Source organism: Dermacentor albipictus, chromosome 1 (genome assembly GCF_038994185.2).
Source record: "Dermacentor albipictus isolate Rhodes 1998 colony chromosome 1, USDA_Dalb.pri_finalv2, whole genome shotgun sequence".
NCBI lineage: Eukaryota > Metazoa > Arthropoda > Arachnida > Ixodida > Ixodidae > Dermacentor > Dermacentor albipictus.
The window spans coordinates 437,929,165-437,953,308 of record NC_091821.1 but is presented as its reverse complement, the minus strand read 5'-3'; the positions used below and the strand labels follow the sequence as shown (position 1 = coordinate 437,953,308).

The following is a 24,144-nucleotide window of genomic DNA, read 5'->3' as shown; positions in this document are numbered from 1 at the left end:
ACGCTGCCGAAGCAGAGCAGTGTCATGTTTTGCATAAAGTCCAAGTGCTACAATATTCTATCATGCTCTATGCGCTGCATGCTTTAGGTGCAAGTAAAAGCATGTGAAGGTGAGCTGTCAAGGATGGTGGCCTGATGCGTGTCATTCCCGTGCGAGCAAGGGGCGAAGGAGAGCGAGCTTGTGATTACCCGATCTAGCGCACGCGAAGGAAGTGAGGGGGGGGAAGGGGGGTTGGTGTGCGTCCGCTTTCTTGGTGCGACTGTGGCTGTGCATGGTTGTCAACACGATTGAGTGCCTTATTTTAGACATAATCTGCCGTGTGTGCAAAGAGTGGGTCTGCCGAGATGGCATTGCAGCACCTGCACTGTGTTCCCTCGCATTTAGTGATGGAGGTTGCGTAATCTCGATTTTGGGAGACACGTTGAAGTGAGAGGCAGAGAGGTGGGTCTGCCGAGATGGCATTGCAGCACCTGCACTGTGTTCCCTCGCATTTAGTGATGGAGGTTGCGTAATCTCGATTTTGGGAGACACGTTGAAGTGAGAGGCAGATGAAGCACTTGCTCATAGCTGCTGGCGCTTTTGAAGCTAACATCGCCCCCACTGCAGGCAATACTTATCAGCTGCGGGATTGAGGCGGACACAAAAGCGTGGCTGGCTTAGCTTCGTGCCGCTGATATGAAGATATCGTCAACAAGGCATAAAACTATCTTTCATTGCTGTCTCTCGAGCAAAATTATTTTTTTTTTCTCATTCGGATTTGCCTTTGTTGATTGCTCGATAAGCCTGAAAATTTCGCGGCCCCTTTCTTGTAAAAGAAATCCACCAGTGTAAACAAATCCACCAGGATTTTCCTGTAGAAGCTGCATTATAACTGGAACTTCATATAGCGTGACTTCACTATGAACGGTATGCGTATACGTGGTATTCTATAGGAGCGTAAGCGGGAGTCAGAAAAGGCCACATTATAGCCATTTCTGCATTATAAGTGGTTAATTATAAGTGGTCTAAGCTGTAGATCTCTCTTGCTATATACTCCACCGTCCGGCTGGGAGCGCGGCGCCTGTGAGGAGCAGAGCAAACGGCGTTTGGTTTAAAATTTCAGGTCACTCCACGGTGCTTAGCAATGTAATACTTAGTAGACATGGTCGTTAGTGCACATTGTATGCTCTGCGCTTGTCAGCTCAATATGGCCAGAGCTGGTGAGGCCGTTAAAGGGACTCGTTAAACAGGGCTGGGTACATGGAGTGTGCAGGCCGTAGAGATTCTTGCTCCCAGCCATAAGTGTCAAGGTCATCTCGGATGCATCTGTTGTGTGGTCAGGACCAGTGCACATTTAAGATGCATGCTACGTTTACATTCACATGTCGCCATGCTTTCTAGAGACCTGGTATAGAAAAAAGGAAAGATGGGGGTGCTTCCATGCCCGTTACATGCAACAGCATTGCTGTCAACTTCATGTCCTTCCAATGTTGTGTTTTTACTATGGGTGCATGAATATTCAAACATTTTGGATGTTATTGAATATTATATTGTTAATATTCGTATTCTGTTCGAAAACTAGGTATTGGAATGTTTTCGAATATTCAATTGCTTACGAAAATTCTAAACAAATCAAATATATTGCTGGCTGTGTGGGAGCAAGCATGATTCTTAGCGTTTATTTCTATGTAATCTAAGAAAGTGTGTCTGATTTAGTGCTGAATGCAATAATTTCATGCTTCTGGTGAAATTTTGCCTGTAGAACACGCTTAACCACTGGACGTCTAAGCGGTGCAGGAAAGCCAGCCTTGCAAGGGGCACGGGTTTGTGAACAGCGGGGGCTCACTCTTTTGCAGGTTCCACCCCCCAATCCTGAGCTTATTGCGTGACAGCAAATGCAATGGGTGATGGCTGGTACAGGGTCAAATGCCTCTGAGTTTACGAGAAATTGATGTGGCATAATAAGCTACAGGTTGGCGAGAACCTACAATTAGCAGAGCTCACGCAATTTTCCAAAGCTAACATGCCAAATACACAATCTTTTAGTATAACGGCTTACTAGTTTAATTCCTTTACCAATGGCAATGTAATTGCAATGTTACAACATGTTGAAGTAAACCAACTTGCTAATAAATGAATGTGCATATTATTATTCAATATTCTATTCAATATTCGATGCTAAGTATACGTATTCACTTGTATTAGAAAATTGTGATATATTTTCATTTTGTCTTGCGGAGATGCATTGACTGTGTGTCTGTTGCTTTAGTGTGGTTGTTATACCAGAAGCTCTAAGTTTTGATGTCTAAAAGGGATCACGCAAGAATGTGGTCCCACATTTTGTATCTACATGCGCCAACTAGCCCACTTGTCACCGTTAGCTTATTCGCTGTCCTCTGAGTACTTTAAAATCTTGCACATATAATACAAGCCCAAGTATAATGTAATAGGCAATTCCGGGCATGGCAAATACAAAACAAGATAACATTTATATGCATTTATTTACGCACACTACTGTTAAAATATACTTACTAGTTTGTGGTATCGTAATGCCCCTAAAAAAATTCTTAAGCCTCTTTAGGGACAGTAACGAAAATATTAAGTCGGGCTAGATTAAACGATGAGGCTTCTGTAATAACGAATTCATAATTTGTAGCGAGAACATGGCTTTTCTAAGCAAGGAAATGATGAAAATGGAAAATTGTGGTGGCACCACCAGTATTGGATATGGCACCTCTCGTATGACATCAGCAGTGGCTAATTCGGAGAATGGCAGAAAAAAGAGGGCACATAGTGGTTACATCAACAAATCTATTTTGGCGCCAGCGATTTCTATGCAACAAAGTCATATACTATTGGCACACAGAAAATGATACGAGTTTTACACGAATAACCTATCAATCTAACTCTACGAAGTGTTTTCCTTTAGTGGTCTCTTTAGGACTTCAGTGCTCAAATATAAAACACAAAGCAAAGATTACGAGCCGGAAGAAAGCCACTTATTAGTGTATGTGGCATTTTATGGTATAGCCTGCAAAAGGCATGATGTGAGGAGGCCCTGTAAATATGGACTGCAAGCACTAAAGGAGCACTAGCAAGAAATGTTAAGCTGAACCTCATTAGTAAATTACACATCTGCATTTGGGCAACGTGGCCATTCTTAGCACAAAGGGAGGCTTGGTAGGCCAGAAAAGACGCAAAATCAAATGGTAATGCTCACACTGACCTGTGGTACTACTCCAGAACATCAGTGAATTCTGAAAAAATTGTCAGGTTTTGTGGCAGTGGCATTTTAAGCCAATCAGAGAGGCCGTAGCAGCCCTCTGGGCCAATCGGAGCTGACAAGGTGACGAGTTCAACAACATGATGGAATTCACTGATATCCTGAGTAGCACCCCTGAATTTACTGTACAAGGCCTCGACATGATGGGTTATGACATCGTCTGCTTGGGTCTAGTTCACTGTTTATCGAGAAAGGAGTTCTACTCTGCAACAGCCTAGCAATTTTCATGAACTCTTTCTGCTTCAGAACATCCTAAACACGCGAGAATGCTTTGAAGTCGGTGATGTCACATTGATGTGCCAGAGCTGAGGTTTCGGTGCAGAGTTCAAGAAAGGCAAGATTGGCCCTAACTTAAGGCTATAGTAATCAACCGTTTTCGGCGAAACAAATGCCGATAGGCTTTTGATAGAATACCTCGCAAATCTATAAACTTAACTGTTGCTGTTTAGTATCACTTCAGCTATCTTGATGGAGCGACAGTTGTGAGAAAAGCGTGCCCTCCTTGCATGCAGCCACCACCAGTGCCAGAGTCCACAGCACACAGTGAGGCACCTCAACAGCAACCTCCTCAGCAGCCTTCTGCAGCCGCAATCTCAACTTCGGAGACCATCAACCTTGTCCTCAGGATAAGGTAAGCACTGGAACACCTCTATCCCATTTCTTGTACAAAAATAGTCTGCTTGTAAACTGGTTGCTAGTGCCATAGTGTGCTCCTCATCACAGGAGTAATAGGAGTGGAGTGGGCTTGTGTGAATATAAATATTTTGGTTCAAAGCGAAGTAGAATTGTATAGTAATATAGTGCAGTATAATTTCAAAGCAAATAGTTCAAATACTTGTGGGGTTTGCATAAAAGTTTGACACAATAGCTAGAAGCTGACAAATCTGAAAAAGTCTTTTACTTGCAAAAATAGAAATTTTTTTGTCTTTGAAATCATTTTCTAAATGGTGCTGTTCAGATATATTGATGCAAAAGTGCAAGGCTAACATTTTTCCAACTCCAAGGTACACAGAAAATTTGTTTCCACGCTCTCGCCCCCCTGTTGTGCTTAAATCTACTTAAATTTTGTTGGTAGTTGAGGCCGCGGAAGCGTTCTGCACATGCCCATCGTGCGTTCTCGCGATGCTGTGAAGTGCAACCTTGACTGCTTGATGCCAGTAGTTTAGGCTGTGTTGAGCAAATCCAACTTGATGCTTTGCATCTACACATGAGCTTAACGCGTTCTGTTCTGCAAGTGCATAAACAAATATATTTTTTTTTATTTAACAGTAAAATCGGGGTGCATGTTATATGTGAATTTCGACTTGAGGGGCGGCTTCACAAAAATGGTTTGCCTTTACCACCTTTAGAGCATTTAAAGCAAAGTTTTCTGCTATGAGCACTGCCAAAGAGGTGGTGAACAAAGTAGATGGCTGCAGATTTTATGTGGACGATTCGTGCTTTCACGTATGGAGACTGTTCTCGCAAAGATATGGGCATTGTGTGCAGTTATTTCTGCAGGTTATAAGTGCAGATTTTTTTTTTTCATTCCGGGGTGTTGCAATTGGGGGTGCAGCTTTTATGCAGGAAACTACATATGTTCATTCATTTTGAATACTTTGAAAATTTGAATATTGAGATTTGAGGTGAAGCAAATATCAAATAGCATAACATTTGATTTAACACTATTAGAAAATATTAATATTTGCACAAGCCTACTCGTAAGGGATGTTTTAGAGCAATTTTAGAGCAAAGGGACAACTTTCATTGCTTGTATTCTGGCTTCTAACTGTGGAACTATTCTTCTTCTAGGAATCAAAGGAAAGAGCTTAATGACATCAGATTTGAATTCACACGTGACAAAGGTGAGTGTGGAAGCTGTATATATTAATAGTTAGCAAAGCTTTAGAAGGCTGAAAGTGAAGTTACCGTGCTTATAGGCACCACTTTGGCACCGCTTTGCTGACAGTCTCAGACAGCTGTTGAAAGCGGTGCGCGGGTTGAGGATCGTACTACGCATGCTCCGAACAGAGCAGCCGGCAGCGCATGCGTTGAAGTAGGCGTTCTCGAGCTGCTTCACACGTCGCATGAGCCGATCATTCCTGCCATTGCAATTAACTTTATTTCGCAGCAAGCAAAGCGCGTTTCTTGTTTCGGCTGGTGTTGGCACCTCTCCAGGTCTTTGGTTGTCATCGCTATCGCTTTCACTGTCCCCTCCGTTTGTAGCCATTCTAGCGATTTCAGTGTGAGTAAATTCACCTGTCCCTTATACATCCTACTCACATGGCATGACTCGTGAATGCTCACATCACTTTCTGTGGTACCGTTCCCGGAAAGTCCATGCTGCATGTATTGCATAGACCACTGCTAACATATCACATTAGAATAGCAAAGCTGTTCGAACAAAATTGAGAGGTTTGGAATACTATGCAATGCACACAGCATGGACTTAAGGAGAATGGTGCCACAGAAAGTGACGTGAGCATTCACGAGTATGCACTATGCGAGCAGGATGTACTGGAACGCATGTGGCACGTGCGCTTTTATTCTTCGCAACACAATAAAAAAATCCCTGCCGCGTGCGTTGTAAAAAATAAAATTAAAATGGAAATCGCGTCTCTGATAGTACATCACGTGCATTGCATAAAGTGAACAAAATGAACTGCGTCAAGCATGCTATTTTGCCGGGCCTGCCTCTGTGCTATGAAGGAATGAAAAAGTTTGGAGAGAGCATTACGTCACTCAGCCAGCCTTGGCAAGCAAATGCTCCGTGAAGCCAGCCCCTTTGCTCAGTGGTGGCCCAACACGTGGCTTCTTGCGTCGAGATCACTGAGTAAGGATCGAGATTTGCTGAGATGTTTGGTTCCCATTAGCTGGGCCGGTAGCTTTTATTCATTGCGAACTTGTTCGGCTGCCCTGCCGTGGCTCTGCCTGCGGAGCGAGAACACTAAAACTAACCACGCATTTTGACATGCAATTACGTGTTGGGCCGACAGGTTTGGCTTCAGTCAGGTTGCACAATGCTCTCTCCTAACTTTTTCCTTCCTCCATGTTCTGCGCACGTCTCTCCCGTCACATTATGCACCATGTGATTGCTTGACAACATTGTTATGCTGCTAGCGTCCGACTTCACATTTAGGGAAAGTGTCTGCTTTATGGCAGGCGTGGCCAAGGCCTCGTGTGAAGCTTGTTAAACGGTCCGATGGCAAAGATTTTGTTCCACTCTCGGTCAAGATTTCGAGATATCCGCAATTGGGCCCAAAAATACTTCAAAATAAAAGGCAATAAATACATGGCACGTATGGGAAATGGTTCGGTGCCGCGAGAAATTTCGACTTAGCCAATTTTTTGAGACATGAGAGTTCGAGTTAACAATGTATTATTGTATAAAGAGGGCGGAATTTCCGCCGGCGCAGTGCAAATGGCGTAGCATGACTGGTTGCAAACGACGCTCGCCATGCACTGAGACTATCGGACAATAAACGTGCCTTAAAAGCTGCGCTCTAAAATGCGCCAGCCGCCGCACGGATTCTGCGCTGCGTACGCCATCCGACGTGCCTTCACCGCACCAGCCAGCCGCATATGCCTCTTCCGTTTCCCTCCCAACCCTCAGACTTGTTTCAATGGTTGGGAAAAAAGACAAATGTGAGGCTAGTGATGTGGCTGAAGCATGTGGGGCGGCTTGCATAGCACGCAATGCGAGTGCTATGAAGGCACATCGCATGCAGGCGAGTGTGGCGGCGCATGCTTTTCCTTGATATTGCGCGGCGCAGACACTCAGTAGCAAGATTAATTTGTTACAAGCAATAACACAGCATGGGAGCATTGTAGTAAGTGATTAATTTTACTGTAGAGCACACACAAAAGTTCACGGAAAGTGTGTTGGGAGGCTAGTTGGTAAGACTTTTTTTTGGTGGACTCAAACTGCACTAGAGACGAGGCACCAAGGTAGAAGAAGACGGGATGAATGCAAGACAAGACTATGTTGGTCCTGTTTTCTTCTACCTCGCGGTCTCGTCCCTAGTGCAATTTGTGTTCACAGAAGTTCACGATTGCTTATTGTTATGTTCAATGTATCGTTGAAACCGCTGTCGTAATGAGTGGGTTCGAATGTCTTGTGTGAAATGCACATATGAGCTTAGACTAGACAACCGCTGAATCAATCTGAAGGAAATTTGTTGCATTTAAGGGAAAGCTGAATTCTACAAACTGTAAGAAGCAGAATTTTCATTTAAGGCCCCAAATTTTTTACAAAAGTTGTCCAATATCGGTAGTGAGGCACAGGATTTCCAAATCTGAAGTGGACAAATACAATATAGGCGCGCGAGATTGTTGCCATGCTTACAAGGTTTTCGCAAAGGTCCTACTCACAAATTAGTGGCATGTCTCGGAAACGGCGAAACGGTGTTTATAATACATAAATTTTGCCTGCATTAAATGTCTCAATAGTTGCAGTTTATGCAATCGCGGTATAGTTTTCTTTTATTTGCTCGGTTAAAGTTAAAGCTTGATGCTTCAGTTTTCTCAAATTTTGCAACTTTTGAAAGTTCTTATAAAAAGAATAGATGGCCTAAATAAAAAATCTGCTCCCCACATTTGATGCAGTTTAACATTTCCATTTAACTGCAACAAGCCTCATTAAATTTGGTGCAGTGGATGCCAAGGAGAATTATTTCTTCATTCCCATATATTTTGATAGGAGCTCCTGAGGTAGAGCTTCCTCTATAAAAAGAAAGAAAAAGAAAGAAACACGACCCCAGGTTTTACGGAGCAATGCCATTATGCTTTGATGCAAGTAGTGCGAGAGAGGGAGATTAGACTCAGAATTGTGACACACTGTTTGCACACCTATACACTGCTAAATAAAGTCGACACCTGACCTTTCGGACCCCCTGGAGTCTGCACGTCTCAAATCCCAACCTCCCAAAAATCCCAACGTCGCAAAAATCGGGCTGTCCAAAGAACAAATGTATGCCTTTAACAACTGCCTTCAAGAGCTCGAATCACAAAATCTACATCTGAAATAGAAAGGCTAGCCAGTACAATTGTTAGGCGTCTCGATGCTCATATTGTGACAGGAGATGGCAAGGGCACCCGTATATAGTTAAGGAACACATTTTTATGTCTCGTGACAGTGGCCCCATTGAACTCCTGCTGTGCTTTTTGTGCTTTGACCCCGTCGGCGAAGATGACAAAGGCAGAGTTGGCACCATTGTTGACAGCTGCAAATCCTTTAAATAAAAAACACTGCACCAAATAGCAGCAAGCTTGATAGCAAAAATCGAAGCACAGCACATAACTACTACAGCTCCCAGTAGATTGGGGTTCGAGAGCACTGGTCCGAGTTTGCAAGATAATCAAAATGGCCGTAGTGGTGGCTTCAAATAGTGCCGTTTTGGACCTGTTGACGGTCATGGCAAATAAGTCTAAAAAATCTGATGGCAAACAGTTTCAGTGTCGATAATTTCAGACGTCTTTATACGTTGGCTCTACAGGGCACATGGCAGTGCCACGAAGGCGTTCGAAAAATTGGTCGTTGACTGTATGCCATAGTGTAAATAGGCAAGTTACATTTCTGGCCCATTCTGTCCCATATTTTCTGGTACCCGACTCAACTAAGTTTACATGCACTTCTCTTAGTTGGTCAAGTAACGCACTTTCTTGAGTGCAGCACAATTGCGAGAAACTGTGATGATTGGCTGTATTCTTTTTGCTTGCTTTGGTACCGCGGGTAGCGTACTTTGGTACTGTATCATAAAGAGCACTTCACTATGCACATCATAATTGTCTAATTGGCTAATTGTCATCTTGTCTGGTCCAACCATCCACAACAAGACGACAATTAGCCCCATCAGTCTGAAGAGGGAAAAATATTTCCGATTTGCAATGGCCACTGCAGGTGGTGCACACATTATGCAGGCAAACACGCACTACATGATGACTTATCAAAAATGTTTGCAGCAATGCTTTTGAAACATACAGCACAGTAGGTGTTAGTGCATGTCTTAACTGTAAATGTCAGAGCAAGCTTGCACTGGTGCATTGGCCAGCCCATGATGTGTGCTCCTGGCTACACACCTTTTTCGTGCATGGATAAAGTAGTGAACACGAGCGCATTGAAGAGACAACCTTCTGTTTGCTTTCTTTCAGATACTGCTGATGGCATTGCCTCGGAGCTTGTTGGAGCAGGCTTGGTTGATGGGAAAGATGTTGTTGTTGGTGAGTCAAATGCGCTTAAGGGATCAGATGGCATGCTGAACACTTTCAGCCTTTATTTTTTTATGCAAGGTTACAAAGCAAAACCCCCATTGTTTGTGCAGTGGCAGCCAACCTGCAGAAACTGATTGACAACCAGATCATGAAGACGACCACATTTGCCTTGGTAAGATGCTGTTCTTTTCAAGAGAGCCAATAAGAATGCATGCGAATAATTAATGCTGGGGCTAGTAGATGAAACTATACTGTAGTGTACAGCGGAAGGCCAATATATAATCGCCAATATCTAGAATCTTCAACTCTTTTCCATCGAGCCTACAATACAATATGGGAATTTTTTGGCGGAGAATGTTGTGTTGGCTTTTGCTAGTTGGGGGCCACACATTTAACTGGCAGGACCTAGATACACGGTTAACTAATGCTTCTTATAACTGAATGTGCATTGTTTTACCATTTGGCTCGCCAGCTAAGATGGAGTTCAGAAAATTTCTCTTAAGTTCCTCAACATGGGCATCTTTTCTGCACAGAAACAGACACCCGAGGAGGCTGCCGTAGACACTCCAGATGACAAGGCGCTCATCGGTTTTGCTCAACTTTCAATCGTAGACTAACCAGAGCAAGCGTTGAAAGTTGGCAGAAACCCCGCGCCCCGCCGCAGAGAAGAAAAAGCCAGCAGGCCCACGAACCACACCGCCTTACACGATTGGTCTTCGTCAGCGAGCGAGTGCGCACCTTCTGCAAGCAACTGATGCGGGGAGGAGCGGCAGCAGCAGCAAAGTGGAGCAAGAGCAGTACAGTGCGACACCACTGCTGCTTTCTTCTCTCGTATTTTTGTAAAGTGTAAATTTTTGGTCATTGAATGCAAGGAGAAGGCAGGTTTTGTAGAAGCAAGGGAGCCAGCCACGATGCAAGAAGCCGCTGCTGACGACGTGGCGAGGATGTGCGACTGCAAACCGTGCACACTGATGGACGAGCACACCACTGCTTCTTCGTGACCTGCACTTTTTTTTTTTCTTTTCGTGTAAGGAGCCTTACTACCTTCCCAGCTCACTTTTTTTTTTCGTGTGCCCGCATACGTAGGCCATGCCATTCATGCAAGTCTCTCCCCCCTTCTTCTCATTCTCTAGTGCCTCGCCAGTCATTGCTTCCACACTTTGGGCCAGGCGAGGCATGTTTGATTATGCAAGTGTGTACCATAGTCTCGGGCAAGGGTGCTGCCTTCCCCCTCTCCCTCTAAGGGCGGTGTGGGAGTGCGGCAGGGGTCAGTTTAATTTATTCAGAGGCAGTCATAGACAACAACAATAAAGGCAGATTTCGAAGAAATCAATTGTGTGTCTTTCCTCACCTGCTCTGTAATGCTGCCTGCTGTGGTGGCTCAATGGCTATGGCGTCGTGCTGCTGAGCATAAGGTTGGTGGTTTTATTCCTGCCTGCGACGGTCGCACTCTGGCATGGAATGATGCAGAAGACCTGGGTGCATGTTAAGGAACTCCGAATGGCTGAAAATCTGGAGCCATGCACTGTGATCTCTCGTAACCCATGTAGATGTTAAAGGATCACTAAAGAGAGAAATAACTTTAGCTGTATTAGTAAACTGGCTTTCTGCAATACCAAAAGAAGCCACTCGCCATGAGAGGAGGCTTGGTGAGCTAGTAAATATGCAAGAGATGGGTGCCATTGCACTGAGCATTGTAGTGGAGCTACTCCATTGAAAATGGGTTGCAATGAAGGTTTGGCAACATGGAACTGCGTCTGCATAAACCATTGTGCCATGAACTGCTCTTTATCTGACAAAAAATGGCTGTGGCTTAGCTAAGGTTAAGCCCAGGATGCGAAGCATACTAGCCTTTATTTTAGTTGTTGAACCACTGTTTAGCCTGGTGAACTGCTGTTCCTTGGCTATATTTGGTTCGGCTAGACGAAGAAACAACTCATGCGTTACCCTGCTTCGCCTTCAAGAGTGGAACGCGACAGCGTTCCCGTCGACCCGCCAGCGACTACGCGCCCCGCATTGGACGCGGTGAGCGTCGAGCAACGCAGCGTTCGGCGCGGCAACGAAATGTGCGCCTGAGCAAGCGTCGCACGCCTGAGCCTTAGAAACAGCTCGTTTCTAAGGCAACACCGCATTCACTAGAGGCGCTTTTGTACCGCTTTGAAGCATCGTACTCGTGGCTCAGTGGTAGCGTCTCCGTCCCACACTCCGGAGACCCTGGTTCGATTCCCACCCAGCCCGTCTTGCAAGAGTTGAGCCAAAGCCACTTCTCCTCTGTCGTGACGTCACGGTGTCACGTGATTTCATGGTCACCGCCGCGCCTGAGGAGCTGGGTTGAGCCCTCGTAATATGCTTCGCATAAAAACGAGTGCTGTTCACTTGCCTAACTACATGCAGTCCTCTGAAAACCAGCTCTGGCAGACATGCAAGTTTGCTTCCTTTTCAGTAATTGCAGTTCTGAAGCACAGCTATCTGGAACACACTGCTTCCGTGCTCGGTAAAGTGATTTGTTGGCCTTTGTAGAGGCAGCGGACAGTGTCGTGTACTGCAGCCTATGCAATATAACAAATGGTTGGGTGTCGCATCTCTACGCTTTGTACATTTCATATGGCTTCTCGTTTGTTGGAAAGGCTACTGTGGTGCCATCTATTGCTAGTGTGGGATAGGTGTGGAATGGTCGTTGCATATTTGAAAGCTGCACAGTTGGCCACGAATGCTTACGGGGCACGAGATTGGCGACTATCAATTTTTTTGAAGCCTGGCTGTATAGCCACGAACTCAAGGTTTCAGTCTAGTCATTCTTATAGCAAACATAGCGATTCATTATTGAGAAGTGCTATGCCTCAACAGAGCAGGAATTGAAATTTGTTATGGAATTCGTGTCCTGTAAGTTTTTGAAGCTGACTATGCACAGGGCACCTCCTTTAACAGAGCATGTCACTTTGTCTTTCTTCAAACGATTGCATTATTTTACATGCATGTATTTTCATTTGCACATAGAGGGTGGTTGTAGGGGCACTCTCTGTCTTGAAATAGCAAACTGGATGTTTAGCAGTGCTAAGTTTTAAAACATTAGTCTTTGCACAGCAGCATTAGCTAAATCTTTGTTATAGCAAACATGGATATAGACTAAAATTACGATTATACCAAAGTTAATGCACCTGCATAACTATTCAGCATCGGAACACACACTCACTCCGCACACATGACATAGGCTTCTCAACAACACAGCGGAAGCAGGTGGTAGCACAGCACTCACTTGTAAGCATGTGTATCATTTTTATGTTGAATATGTGGAGAGCACCACTCTCGGCATGGCGATGTAAACACTAGCTGGCAGGGTGAACCTCTCCACAGAGCCCCCGAGATTGGGCGAGGCGCACTGAAAATTTCTCGAAGGGGAATTGCACAAGCATCGCACCATGCACACCTGAAGCCATCAGAGGCAATGTCCACGTATGTGGTGCCAGTCTCGTAGACAACGCTTGGCACTATGCAAGTGCTGATGGCTCTGTGTGAAAAGGTTGGAGTTGAGGTAGGAATAGTTGTGCATGGTTCAGCATGGCAGAAAACGCCACGAAGCTGAGCGTTCCAGCTTGCGCTGCTTTCAAACAATATATACGAAACTATCTTGCAATGTTTGTGCTGTTTGTCATATTAAGGTTTGATTGTATTACAGAAACAGTCGTAGATGGGTTTTAATTAACAAAGGCTAAATGTATCTTTGTGGGATGGATGTGCTTGAAATGCACAGCTTTCAAACAGGGTGCTAATCGGATGTGCAAGGAGAATCTATGTAACATGCGCAGTAAGTCGTTTGCAAAGCAAATGGTACAAATTTTCAGTGTTGAGTTGGTGTGCAAAGGGAAAAAAATTCTTCAGATTTTCTTTTTTTGTTGCATCTTCCCCAGTCAATGTCACGAGTCAATCAATAAAGTCAGATCACCATTGTTGCATCTGCCTTGAAGTCTAAAATTGCAATGGATAAACCACACATTTCTTGTCCAATTTTTGGCTCATTGACAAACTTAAAAGAGAACTTCATTTTCTCACAACTGTAGCGTTCCAAAATCTTTGTGATTACATTTCAGCCACTCACAGGCAGGTGCAGCCCAGGGTTTAGCTGGGTGTTAAGTGTAAGGTACATGAAAACAAAGCGCAGCAATGGTGTACGTAAAGAAAGCACAAGTTGAAACACACGAAGCCTAGATAGACAGTGCTGCATTTTATTACGCAAGGTAACGCAACACCCATGACAACTTCATGTTTTTACATGACATAATCCATTTTACAGAAACAAGTTATATACAAGCTTTCAATTGTTACTGCTCACCAAAATTTCTGATGTTAGTTTATACACAATAAATTCGCTTAGAGGGAGCGGCGTGTCATCTAAAGGCATCCGATATACTCCTCTTGATTTGCACCTTGGGGTACAGCCTCTTCCATTCTTGCACAAAATCGAGGCTAATATTGAAGCAGAAGGACACGTCGAGAATCTTCAGCTGCTTGCACTCATTGAGCACGCTGAAAAGAAGGGATAATGAAAGACGTAGAGATTATGTATATACCTGTCGGCCAAATGGGATAAGCTACGTAGCAAGTGTCTTGATGTGCTGCAAGGATCTGATAACATCACATGCATGCGAGGTAGAGATTGGCATACCATCATCTTAGCATCACTTAGCATCAAGTGAAAACATTTCATTCATATGACATCCAAATCATGTCCCAATGTCCATGCACCATTTCGGATACAAAAAGAACATCCGCTGGACGTACAGTTTCAGATATCATGTTACGGATGTCCCAAGGATATCCTGCTATGGCTGTCCCAAGGTTACCCAACACAGACCTTTTTTGACATATACATGAATATTTGTTCTCTAATTGAGGATTTTTCTTTGAGTTTCCTCATAACAGAGTTATGTTTTCTCCCATGTCTGAGTTACAATCCAAAGCTATCATGTCTGCAGCTTGTCTGTACGTCATAATTTTTGAATTTTCTGATGCAATTTGCTCTGAAAACTTCAATTAGTTCAATAAGGCACTTGTGCTTGGCAGAAGACCTAGAAGAATGAGGAGTACACTGCACTTCTGCACACGTGCATGCACACATAACATGTGCATACAATGTATCGTTGCATATGTCGCACAGTGTGTGCTGTGACCATAATTGACATTATGGCACACACTGTGCAAAAGGTCCCGGCATATGCCCGTAAAATGTACCAAGTACGTCCCCATAATGTCCCTCACGGTTATGTAAAGTATATCCACAGGACACAGAACGTGCAACCAAACGGTCATGTGAGGGACGTCCACAGAAAGTATTCGACACATCCCTAGGATATCCACGTCCTCGCAGTGGATGTCCACAGGACACCCATAGGAAGTCATTGCTGTAACCGGGATGTCTAATGTGACAGTGATTTCTGAGGCCCTGGTTCCTGCATGTCATGACCCGCCGGTGATCCGCCTTTACATTCTTCTCAAGCCTCAGAGAGATGGTGCCTCAATGCTTGCACTCAAAAGGAAAAATTTCTCACTTGCATTGATTTTTATTATAGGCAGACTTCACCCACTTTGGAGGTATCACCATTTGGTCTAGAAATGTGGGCTGATCCCAAAGGAAGTGAAGTCTAACAAAGCACCATGTAGTGCTAGCTGTCATGATGGAAGAAGGCAGTAGCATGTGATGCACATGTCAGACATTTCAAAGAGCGAATTTAGCACAAGAGAAGCATGCATGCAATGTATGTATGCTGTCGCATATTTAGCGTTAGTGGTGCTAAATCTAGGCCTACTTTTTCATAAAGATGTCCCTTTCACACCACAAGTAAGATGCATAATCACAGCCGAACAGGAGGGATAATTGCCATGACCTGCCGGTGACCCAAGACGCAGTGAATATGTTTGAACATTGCAGTGCTCCAAACAAAGTTTGGAGGCATATTCTGACATTAGCAATACTTTTGGCAACTTTCAACCAAATCAACATTCAGATTTAGGTTTCAATGAGGACCTATGGCAATGTATTAATTTAAATTCAAAGTATATGAGTGGTTTTTGCACTATGGTCAGCAGCATAGATTAGCTTGTCACAAGCAATGCATATCGTGCTTGCCACAAGAAATTCTGTGCCTGAATAAACCAATGCTTCAGCAAGCCTTTTGCTTTTAGAGTTGATGGATATTTGTGTATAATCTTTATTTAGCGAGCTTCACAACAGCACTGCCAAGTACGCTCTTGCTGGAGCCCGAAAGTACATTAAAGAATGTACAGCCAACAGTTATCATGCCCCTTGGGCTATCATAATAAACACAAAATGTGGTTGGAATTTCAACAACCTGGCAGAAAAGCACAGGCACTCTTTTGAGCAATTCTTTAGACTCCTGCCGCATGCACAGGAATTATATTTCACTAGTGTTCCAGGCTGGCGCAGTTGTTGGTTGCCGAAACATGATCTACAGGTCAAGTGCATGACTCATCATACATTCCAGTGTAATTGCTGGTGCTCATGCACGTTCCAGAATGTGCACCACTAGATTCACTTTGTGCACACAATGTTACTAACAAGATTCTTTCACTATAGAATAGGCAACCACATTTGGAAAAGTTTGGGCACATGCAGACACATCTTGCAATGACTGATAACATTGTAACTGTGGTTAGTTGGCAAAAACTAGTCACTGTAATCATTTACATGTCAGTGTGACAACTGGCAAATCTAATTCCATGCAGCCGAGCAACAGCAGAAACATACGCTCCTCAGTGGTGGCTGCATTGTATATAAACAAGCACTAGCAGCTCCAGGAAAATATTAAGCCACATCACTCACTGAGCGACTCCAGATGAGCTTGCCTCTGCAGACCCTAGAATGTCCAGGTGTTCAAGGTCATGGCAATGCGTCGCAATAGCAAAAAGATCCGAGTCGCAAAGGACGCTGAAAATGGGTCACACATAGATTTCTTAATGTTCACCCTTTGCATCTACCATGACTGCTAGCTTAAGTCCACAATATCCAAACTCCACCGTTTGATTATTCAGTGCCCTGAATAATCAGTAAGCACAGTGCCTATTGCTAAAATTTCACAGAGGAGGCAAGCAACAGAAGCTGTGAAAATTGGAACAGAGAGCAGGGTCTGTTAAAAACAAGGTTTAATGGAACAGGATTCAATGTACTGAGATCCAACAGTGCTCCCAATTTTTGTGGTCGCCTCTAGGTTCTACACATAGGCTAAAGATATGTATAGTAGGAGTTCCTTTAAGCCCTAAACCCACGAATTTGCACCCGACTGCGAAGTGACTGACCCTGACTCTAAATGATCACAGGGCTTCACCCGTCAAAAGTTCGGTTTAAGCTTATTACATTTACAAGAAACAAAGGGCCCAAACCCAAATCATTCAGCTTAATGGAGAGAGGCAATTTTATTACAGAACTTGCAAGAAAGCTGAAACATAAAAGACCTAAATGTGCAACCTGTGGCCGAAAGGTCCTAGAACAGGCAACACACTCAAGCTTGTCATTCTCCTCTTTATTAGAAGCTGGACGCTTACACTTCGATATTTTAGACCTAGTTTGCAGTTTATGCATTCCAAAATGTTTAATGATGTAATATCGTAAACAAACGAGATACAAATTGAAAAGTATAAGGCAGAACGTTTTATATAAGCAGTGGCATGAAATTTTTTTCCAAGCGAGCGGGAGTGGCAGCACACTAACACAGAAATTTCGGGGGGAGGTGGGTTATGTGCCTGGTGTACCCTCCCTGTCTACGCCACTGCATATAAGTAATAGCTCAACAGCATAATATTACACTGCTGCATATCTGGTCACAGATGATGCCTTAATTATGCCCGAAATCATGCTGACATGATGTAACTTAGTAGTACATGTTGCTGGGCTAGTTGGTTCATACTCAACAATTTCAGAACATAAAGCATATGGCCACATAGCGCAAAATGAAAATAACCATAAAAAAGGACAGGCCAAGGTAGTGCTACATAATTGAAAGGTGAGCACAGTCAAAAGTTAGCGCTCACCTTGTCCCGTCCCCTTTTAATGTGTTAGCATTCCTTGGGTACCTTACACACTTTCCAGGGACTATCTATCAATGTGGTATGTTTGCATGTATCGGTACATCTATGTTCGTATCTAACCATTTTCCCGCCTACCTGGTTTCCAAGGAATATCTATCTATGTGGTATGTTTGCATGTATCGGTACATCTATGTTCGTATCTAACCATTTTCCCGCCTACCTGGGTCACTGGTAGTCGAATGGGTAGCGTATAGGGCTGCTGTGGTGAGGTAAAATGATTTGAAAGCAACCATCGGACCCACCTGAGTCACCGAGTATGTGGCAATGTGTACATATGTGCCACTCTTCAATGAACCTCTTTCCCGCCAACAAGAGTCACTGTAGACGCAAGACTGGGTAGTTAGCACTGTTCAAAGGAACTCTTTTACACTGACTTGGCTCGATCACTCAGTCAATGGTTGCTCGGTCAATGCCACTCGGTCTGTGCATGGATGGATGGATGGATGGATGGATGGAGTAACTTTACAGAAAGGTCCTGCGAGCTACGGGGCGCAATGTCCCATAGAGCGGGCTACTCCCACGTTGGGACCGGGAGTTGTAACTCCCTGGCCGCATCGTGGGCTCGCTGGACGGCCCAGAGCTGCTCCGCCAGGTCCATGCTGCGTAATGCGTCTTGTAGCCTGGCCGAGTCTTGATCCTTGTTTGCGTGGGTCCGACCACGGCCAGAGCAAGTGATGTACGTCTAGTGTGCTATGGCAATTTTCGCAATATGATGTTTTGTATAGGTCAGGCATGTAGTGATGTAGTCTGTTCTGCGTGGGGTACGTGTTTGTTTGAAGCATTCTGAACGTCAAGGCTTGAGGCCTGGTGAGCTTATTGTGAGGTGTGCTGTATATTCTGCGGTCTAGATAAAAGTGCTTTATGATCTCGTTATATGTGGAGGGAGGGTCCCGATTCTCGCTGGGATGGTCACGACCAGAATAGGTGGCGTCGCGGAAGGTTAGGTCTCGCGCGCTCCTGTGAGCCATCTCATTGAGATTGCGATGGGCGTCCTCGATCTCTCCGAGCTGTGCCGGGAACCAGCAGATGGTGTGATGCTGCAGCGGTGCGGATCGATTGATTGTTTGTAGTGCTTGTCCGTGCATGATCTCCAATGAACCTCTTCGATGCCAACTTGGGTTCCTGAGTCTGCAGTAGGTGTGTGCCGCACTTCAATGACTGTCTTTGACGCTAACTTGGGCAACAAGGTTATGTGCAACTGGGAATGTGCTGCTCTACAATGACGAAAGAGATCCCTTAAATTTCTATTATTATGCATGGAACAAAACCTACGTCACAAGCGTTCCTCAAGGACAGCAACCCGATGCATTAGTAGGCTGCACCACAACTGCACTGAGTATGTACTGCTTTTCAATGAACCCCCTTCACGGTAACTTTTAACGAGCTGTGCCACAAATTCACCGGCTATGTACTGTTCTTCAATGAACCTCTTGCCAATGTGGGCCACTGAGTGTGCGGCAAGAAACGGAGCAATTCTCAGTGTTTGCAGGTACTGTCACACCATGCTTCTCGCGTTGAAGGCTGCGCACAGACTATGTGGCAGTTCCAAAAGATTACACAGCGTGTCCAGAAAGAAGCGCAAGAGAGGATCCCAGTTGCCACATGACACGTTTCGCAGCGTTCGCATGCACCGGCACGCAATGCATTTCGGAGGCCACACGCAGGCTTCGTGGCGGCAGCGCTAGATGGCATCGAGTGTTCTTAAGGATGCGTGAAAGAGGAGTCCCGCTGCAGTACGCACCTCATATATAACTCATTTCAACGGTGGCAGTACATCGTGTCGCTATATTGATTCGATGCTAATGCATTACCATCAACAGTCAGTGTGAGATGAGTTCTGCTGCTATTTTTTATTTTTATTTTCATTTTGCACTAAGTGGCCATATGTCTTATGGTCTGAAATTGTTGACACAATGTGAAGTAGTGATAACGGAAATTTGTCACTTCACTTCACACCACTTCACGTCATGCATCACAGCCATAACTTGTTTTCATTTCATTTGTTTGTGGTAGCATACATGGAATGGCTCTATATGCAAATGGAATTTGAGGCCTCTCTGCCTGTCAACTCTCAATGGTGTTGCCCATTTACTAGGCTTCTAACTTGTCACTGTGACATAAAAAGCTGCAGTTTAGCTTCAGACCACACACAAGCACTAATGCATCACCTTCATAGTTTTCAAAATAGTGTAAACTGCATGAAATTGCATACCGGACAGCAGTCAGCAGCAGTCTCTTCAAATGTGGGCAACCTCTTGCAAGTTCCTGGATGCATCCCGACTCAATGCTAGTGCTGACCGGGAAATTGCATAAAGGAGTTTGTAAAATTCACATTTTGAAACAGCACAGGAGAGAAAGAGAGTAAACTTTATTTCAAAAACTTCAGTTAAGGTTTGTTCGATTTGTCCTACTTATTGTCTATCAGGCTGAGGTATATGATCAGCTCGGTTAAGGCTTGGTGCTTGACCTGCGCTCTGAGTACGGATTCAGAGCAACAACGCCGGATAAGTACTAATTATTGTCATTATTTGATGTGAAAACACACATACACACAGAGAGAGTGAAATAGGGAAGGAGCAGGCTGGCATGAAGGCCTGCCTACTGTTTAGGAATGAGGGGATAAAAAAAAGGAAGCTGAAGATAAGCACTAAGGTTCAAGACAAAAGAGACACTGAAAGTATTTATCAAAGTGGATCACGAAATTCGTGACCAGGAGGCACAGACATATTGACACACCAATCTGTGAAGGCAAATCACCTGGGACACAACTTACACAGAAATTCTAGTGTTGCAGCCACAAAAGTGGTGCTGATACTGTTTATAAAAAAAAAAAGGCTGCAGCTTCGCTTTTACAGAGGTTAAGTGGATTTTTGTGTAGGAATTCACTAATTTAAGAGAGGGCAATCCCAATATGTGTTCCATTTCCATCTTGAAACACTGCGCTCACTAGAACACAACAGTCACTCAGCCCTAAGGGTTCTACTGTTCATTGACTTACAGCATGCTAAGTACTGCATGGTCCATTTATTCATGGCAGAAAACACAAACAAAAGACACAAACGAAAAATTTTGTCCGGCCTTCTATTTTTCGAGTGCTCAGTTTGTATTTTCTATAACTCCCCTTATTCTGTCCATCATGACCTAATTACTCAGCTGTCTTGTACATGAGCCTTCATTCACTTGAAATATATGAAATGAAAGTACCACCAAGGATCAAATGCTTCCTACAAGCCATTAGCAACACTCTGTTACACAAATAGTCAATGACCAGCTTCTAAGGAGACTTTTGACAAACTGCATTGCTTGATTCTTGGCACATTTCTGCTTCTTAAAAGTTAACAATGTTCAACTTTGCATTCCAGTTGTATATTTGTAAGTTCGGAGACAACTGCATTTTCTCACTATATAGCTACTATATAACAGTCATCAGTCACTGGTGTTGAATGATTCACATACAAAGTACAATGCTTTTTAAGTAATGAGACTGAAGGTTTCAGAGCATGAGCCACACCAACTCTTCTACAAACTACCCACAATCAGTTATTCACCATCCTTGAACTCAATGAATATAATCATGAGATATAATCACGAGATATAATCAAGATAAGGCTGATATTCAATCCAATGCTGGTATCATGAGCAAACTAGCCTGGCCTTCTTTTGCACTGAAATTGGCAACAAAATTCTTTAAGATCCTAATGCTTGTCTCTCTTCCAAGCAAATGTCAGCACATGCCAGACAATTATGTGATAATAGGAATAGATGAAACATTTGAAATCCTCATCAAGCTAACAGAAGTCATTCAAAATAGCATACGCACTCATAAAATCCACACTTTCTTTTAATAAAAGTGGGAGGGGGGGCAGCACTTAGCATAACTTTAGCAGGGTGCAGCTTTTATATAAGTCAGGCATATGACTAGCTGTTAAAACCGTGGATGAGATCGCAAATGATGTAAAGAATAACGAGAACACTTATTACACACTATGCGTGCACTTATTCAAAATTCAGCACAACTGATCAAGTTCCTCTTCATTCTTCAACTCTTCCATTCTTGATATCCCTCACAGTGTTATTGGAGCTTATTGCCTCATTGACATGATCCCAAAAATGGTTGCTCTCGGTGCCTTTAGCAATGGTACCAATTGATAGCGGAAACCGTGCATCTGAAATTCAACCTTCACAGTTCTTAATTCTCTTTTTCAAATTTTCGATCACAAAAGCAGGGCATGCAGATCTTCCACAAGTAAGTACGGTACTGCTGCCTGCTTCATAACAGTAGGACAGAGTAATCGTACTTGTGTCAGGTGTTAGCTCTCAGAGTTTCTCTGCCTTTGGCAATTCAAGGATGGACCCCTTTTTCCGAGGCATATATACTGTTTGCCCAGAAGGTGTGTTCACTAGTGCTATTGCACCGAAATGGAGATTGTTCAATCCTTGTTACACAAACAAGTTTAACTGAACACTTGTTCACCCTTGTTCACTAGTGAACACTTGCTCAGTAGTGCTACTACGCCAAGATGGGAATTATTCAATTCTTGTTACTCACACAACTGGAACTGAACACTCACCACCAGCCAAGGTCGAGGCTGACAATAAGTGGACAAGATCGAGCAAACAGGTTCACACCAACAGCAGACAGCGTTCTTGCACGGTAAAGGTCCAGGCTTCTGAGGTTCCTGGAAAAAGTGCACGGCTATGTATTATTTCAAAGCTGAAGTGGATTAGCACTGACAGCCGTTTGGGGTCATTTTTGTATATACTAGCTAAAACAGTGCAGCAATTCGAATGTATGCCAGCTGAAAGCAAGTACTGTTACTTATTTTGACAGGAGGCATATGGATGATCACCATGGAGAATAAACAGCATAAGATCGTGGACACAAACAAATGACTGTAAACAGGCATGAGGAGCATGGGGTTGGTTGTAAGAGGAATAAATGCAAGCAGAGAATGGCCTGCAGACATTGCTTAGCTGCACCACAGCAATGGCACTGAAATTTGCAAGCAACTGAAAAACAGCCCCTAGAATGTGATTTCACTTGAACCTTTATTGGTGATTCAAATTGTGTGCCACTGGTGGTACAAGTTCCCTTACTGATTTTGACAGCTAGTTGGCAGGGGACTTGAATGTGAGTGCTTCATTAAAAATTTGTATGAAAATCAAAATGAGGCATCTTTCCCCAGCGACCACAGTCGTTCACCATCAGTCACCGTTTCATAAAAAAAAAAAAAAAGATGGGTGAACGAACAGTTACCGAGTTGTGAACAGCCTCAGGTGCTTGTTTCTAATATTCAGTTTGACCTTTAAACTTTGATTGCAAGAGACGTGACTGCAAATTTCCCAAAATTTGCTGCTGGAAATTGTGTGCAGTGTTTATATATCACATCAGTCACTTATGTGCCACCTGAGCCCAAAAAGTGTGCCAACAACTGCAACAACATTTTCCAAGCGGGTGCAAATGAAGCCTTGTGATACTGCTGCCATTTTTCTACACTTGCCTCATTTGAGAGTAATGATGTGGTAGCGAGACAAGCCAGTGAGGACAAGAGCAGAGCAGTCACGCTATGTCCCACCTGTTTACAGCCATGGTCATGATTGGCTACACTTATGTGGCACAGACGGTATGTCAGTACCTAAGAAGACAGATACTTGCAACAGATGGTACAAAAAAACATGAGATTTGCACGACTGCCTGTGCCTCTTATCTCCTTTCCCTTCATTGCTGGAGTACATCTGGCGACCTCGTGCACTGACGTGTGCCGCAGTGAGGGCTGATTGCTTGATCAAATTCTCATGTTCAGTAAAGAAGGCAAGGGCTTCATGCCTTTCTGCACCCTTTGGCAGTGAAACGCATGAAAGGTTTCTAGGCAGAGACAATTAAGTGGACAGGATTGGCACTGAGTGCAGTGGAAACAGCTATTCAGTTGTACAGAAACAGCCATCTGACACATGAGCATCGTTACAGTTGCTGGCACATGAGATGTGTCAACCTATACCAAATGATGCAATAAATGCTACACTAACATGTTCAGACAGAAGTCCTGTAGTCTGTTCTCAATCATCCATCCCAGTTTCAGATTAGAGATAGCCAACATTGCGCAACAGAAGTTCCCAAATGAAATTTTATGAAAGTGACAGTATCCCAATAAAGCTCTGCTGGGTATTGAGCCTGATGAATGTTTCCATAAAGAGGAATTGGAACAGGCAATATTTTCTCAGTGTCCAGTGAGCCATATCCTAATTCATACTGGCTGACCATGTAAAATATTTATCTACGTAGCCTTTCACGGTGTTCCAGTGCACAAAGCAGTGACCAGCTAATGACTTCATATAATTGTGCAATAACAATGTTTCAAGCAACACAACTGGAAAGACATCAAATAAACAAGAAAGAGAGCAGGATTAAACTACGTAATACTACAGAATGAACTGCATATTTTTACTGCACTTTGAAGACAAACGAACCGTGCTGTATATTGAGGCAGCAGTAACAAGTTATAGCACTCGTGTACCATCCAGCCGAAATCAGCACACTGTTGACACTGAATAAACATGCCTTGGAATGGTACAGGGGCATTGTGCTTATGTGC

The 24,144-nt window shown here is 43.8% G+C and overlaps 2 protein-coding genes across 10 annotated transcripts in view; one reads left to right on the top strand and one right to left on the bottom strand.

The window, feature by feature from the left end:
* Nucleotides 1–10,784, top strand: part of fray (oxidative stress responsive kinase frayed) — a 254,683-nt gene extending 243,899 nt beyond the window's left edge. For all 7 annotated transcript variants that reach the window (XM_065436142.2, XM_065436145.2, XM_065436140.1 and 4 more), the window contains exons 14-18: nucleotides 3,775–3,893; nucleotides 5,054–5,106; nucleotides 9,392–9,460; nucleotides 9,562–9,623; nucleotides 9,985–10,784. In XM_065436142.2, the coding sequence (XP_065292214.2) occupies nucleotides 3,775–3,893; nucleotides 5,054–5,106; nucleotides 9,392–9,460; nucleotides 9,562–9,623; nucleotides 9,985–10,068 (387 nt within the window). In that variant the 3' untranslated portion in view covers nucleotides 10,069–10,784. The remainder of the gene's footprint in view (nucleotides 1–3,774; nucleotides 3,894–5,053; nucleotides 5,107–9,391; nucleotides 9,461–9,561; nucleotides 9,624–9,984) is intronic.
* A 2,869-nt stretch (nucleotides 10,785–13,653) lies between these two features.
* The window catches only part of LOC135905132 (F-box/LRR-repeat protein 4-like), a 45,541-nt gene continuing 35,050 nt past the window's right edge, over nucleotides 13,654–24,144 (bottom strand). For 2 of the 3 annotated variants that reach the window (XM_065436147.2, XM_065436150.2), the window contains 4 exons: nucleotides 22,123–22,230; nucleotides 19,764–19,844; nucleotides 16,290–16,394; nucleotides 13,654–13,975 (listed from right to left, as the gene is read on the bottom strand). In XM_065436147.2, coding sequence (XP_065292219.1) covers nucleotides 13,837–13,975; nucleotides 16,290–16,394; nucleotides 19,764–19,844; nucleotides 22,123–22,230 — 433 coding nt within the window. In that variant the 3' untranslated portion in view covers nucleotides 13,654–13,836. Of the gene's footprint in view, nucleotides 13,976–16,285; nucleotides 16,395–19,763; nucleotides 19,845–22,122; nucleotides 22,231–24,144 lie in introns of those variants that run through there. The other variant, XM_065436149.2, reaches the window with a different exon arrangement.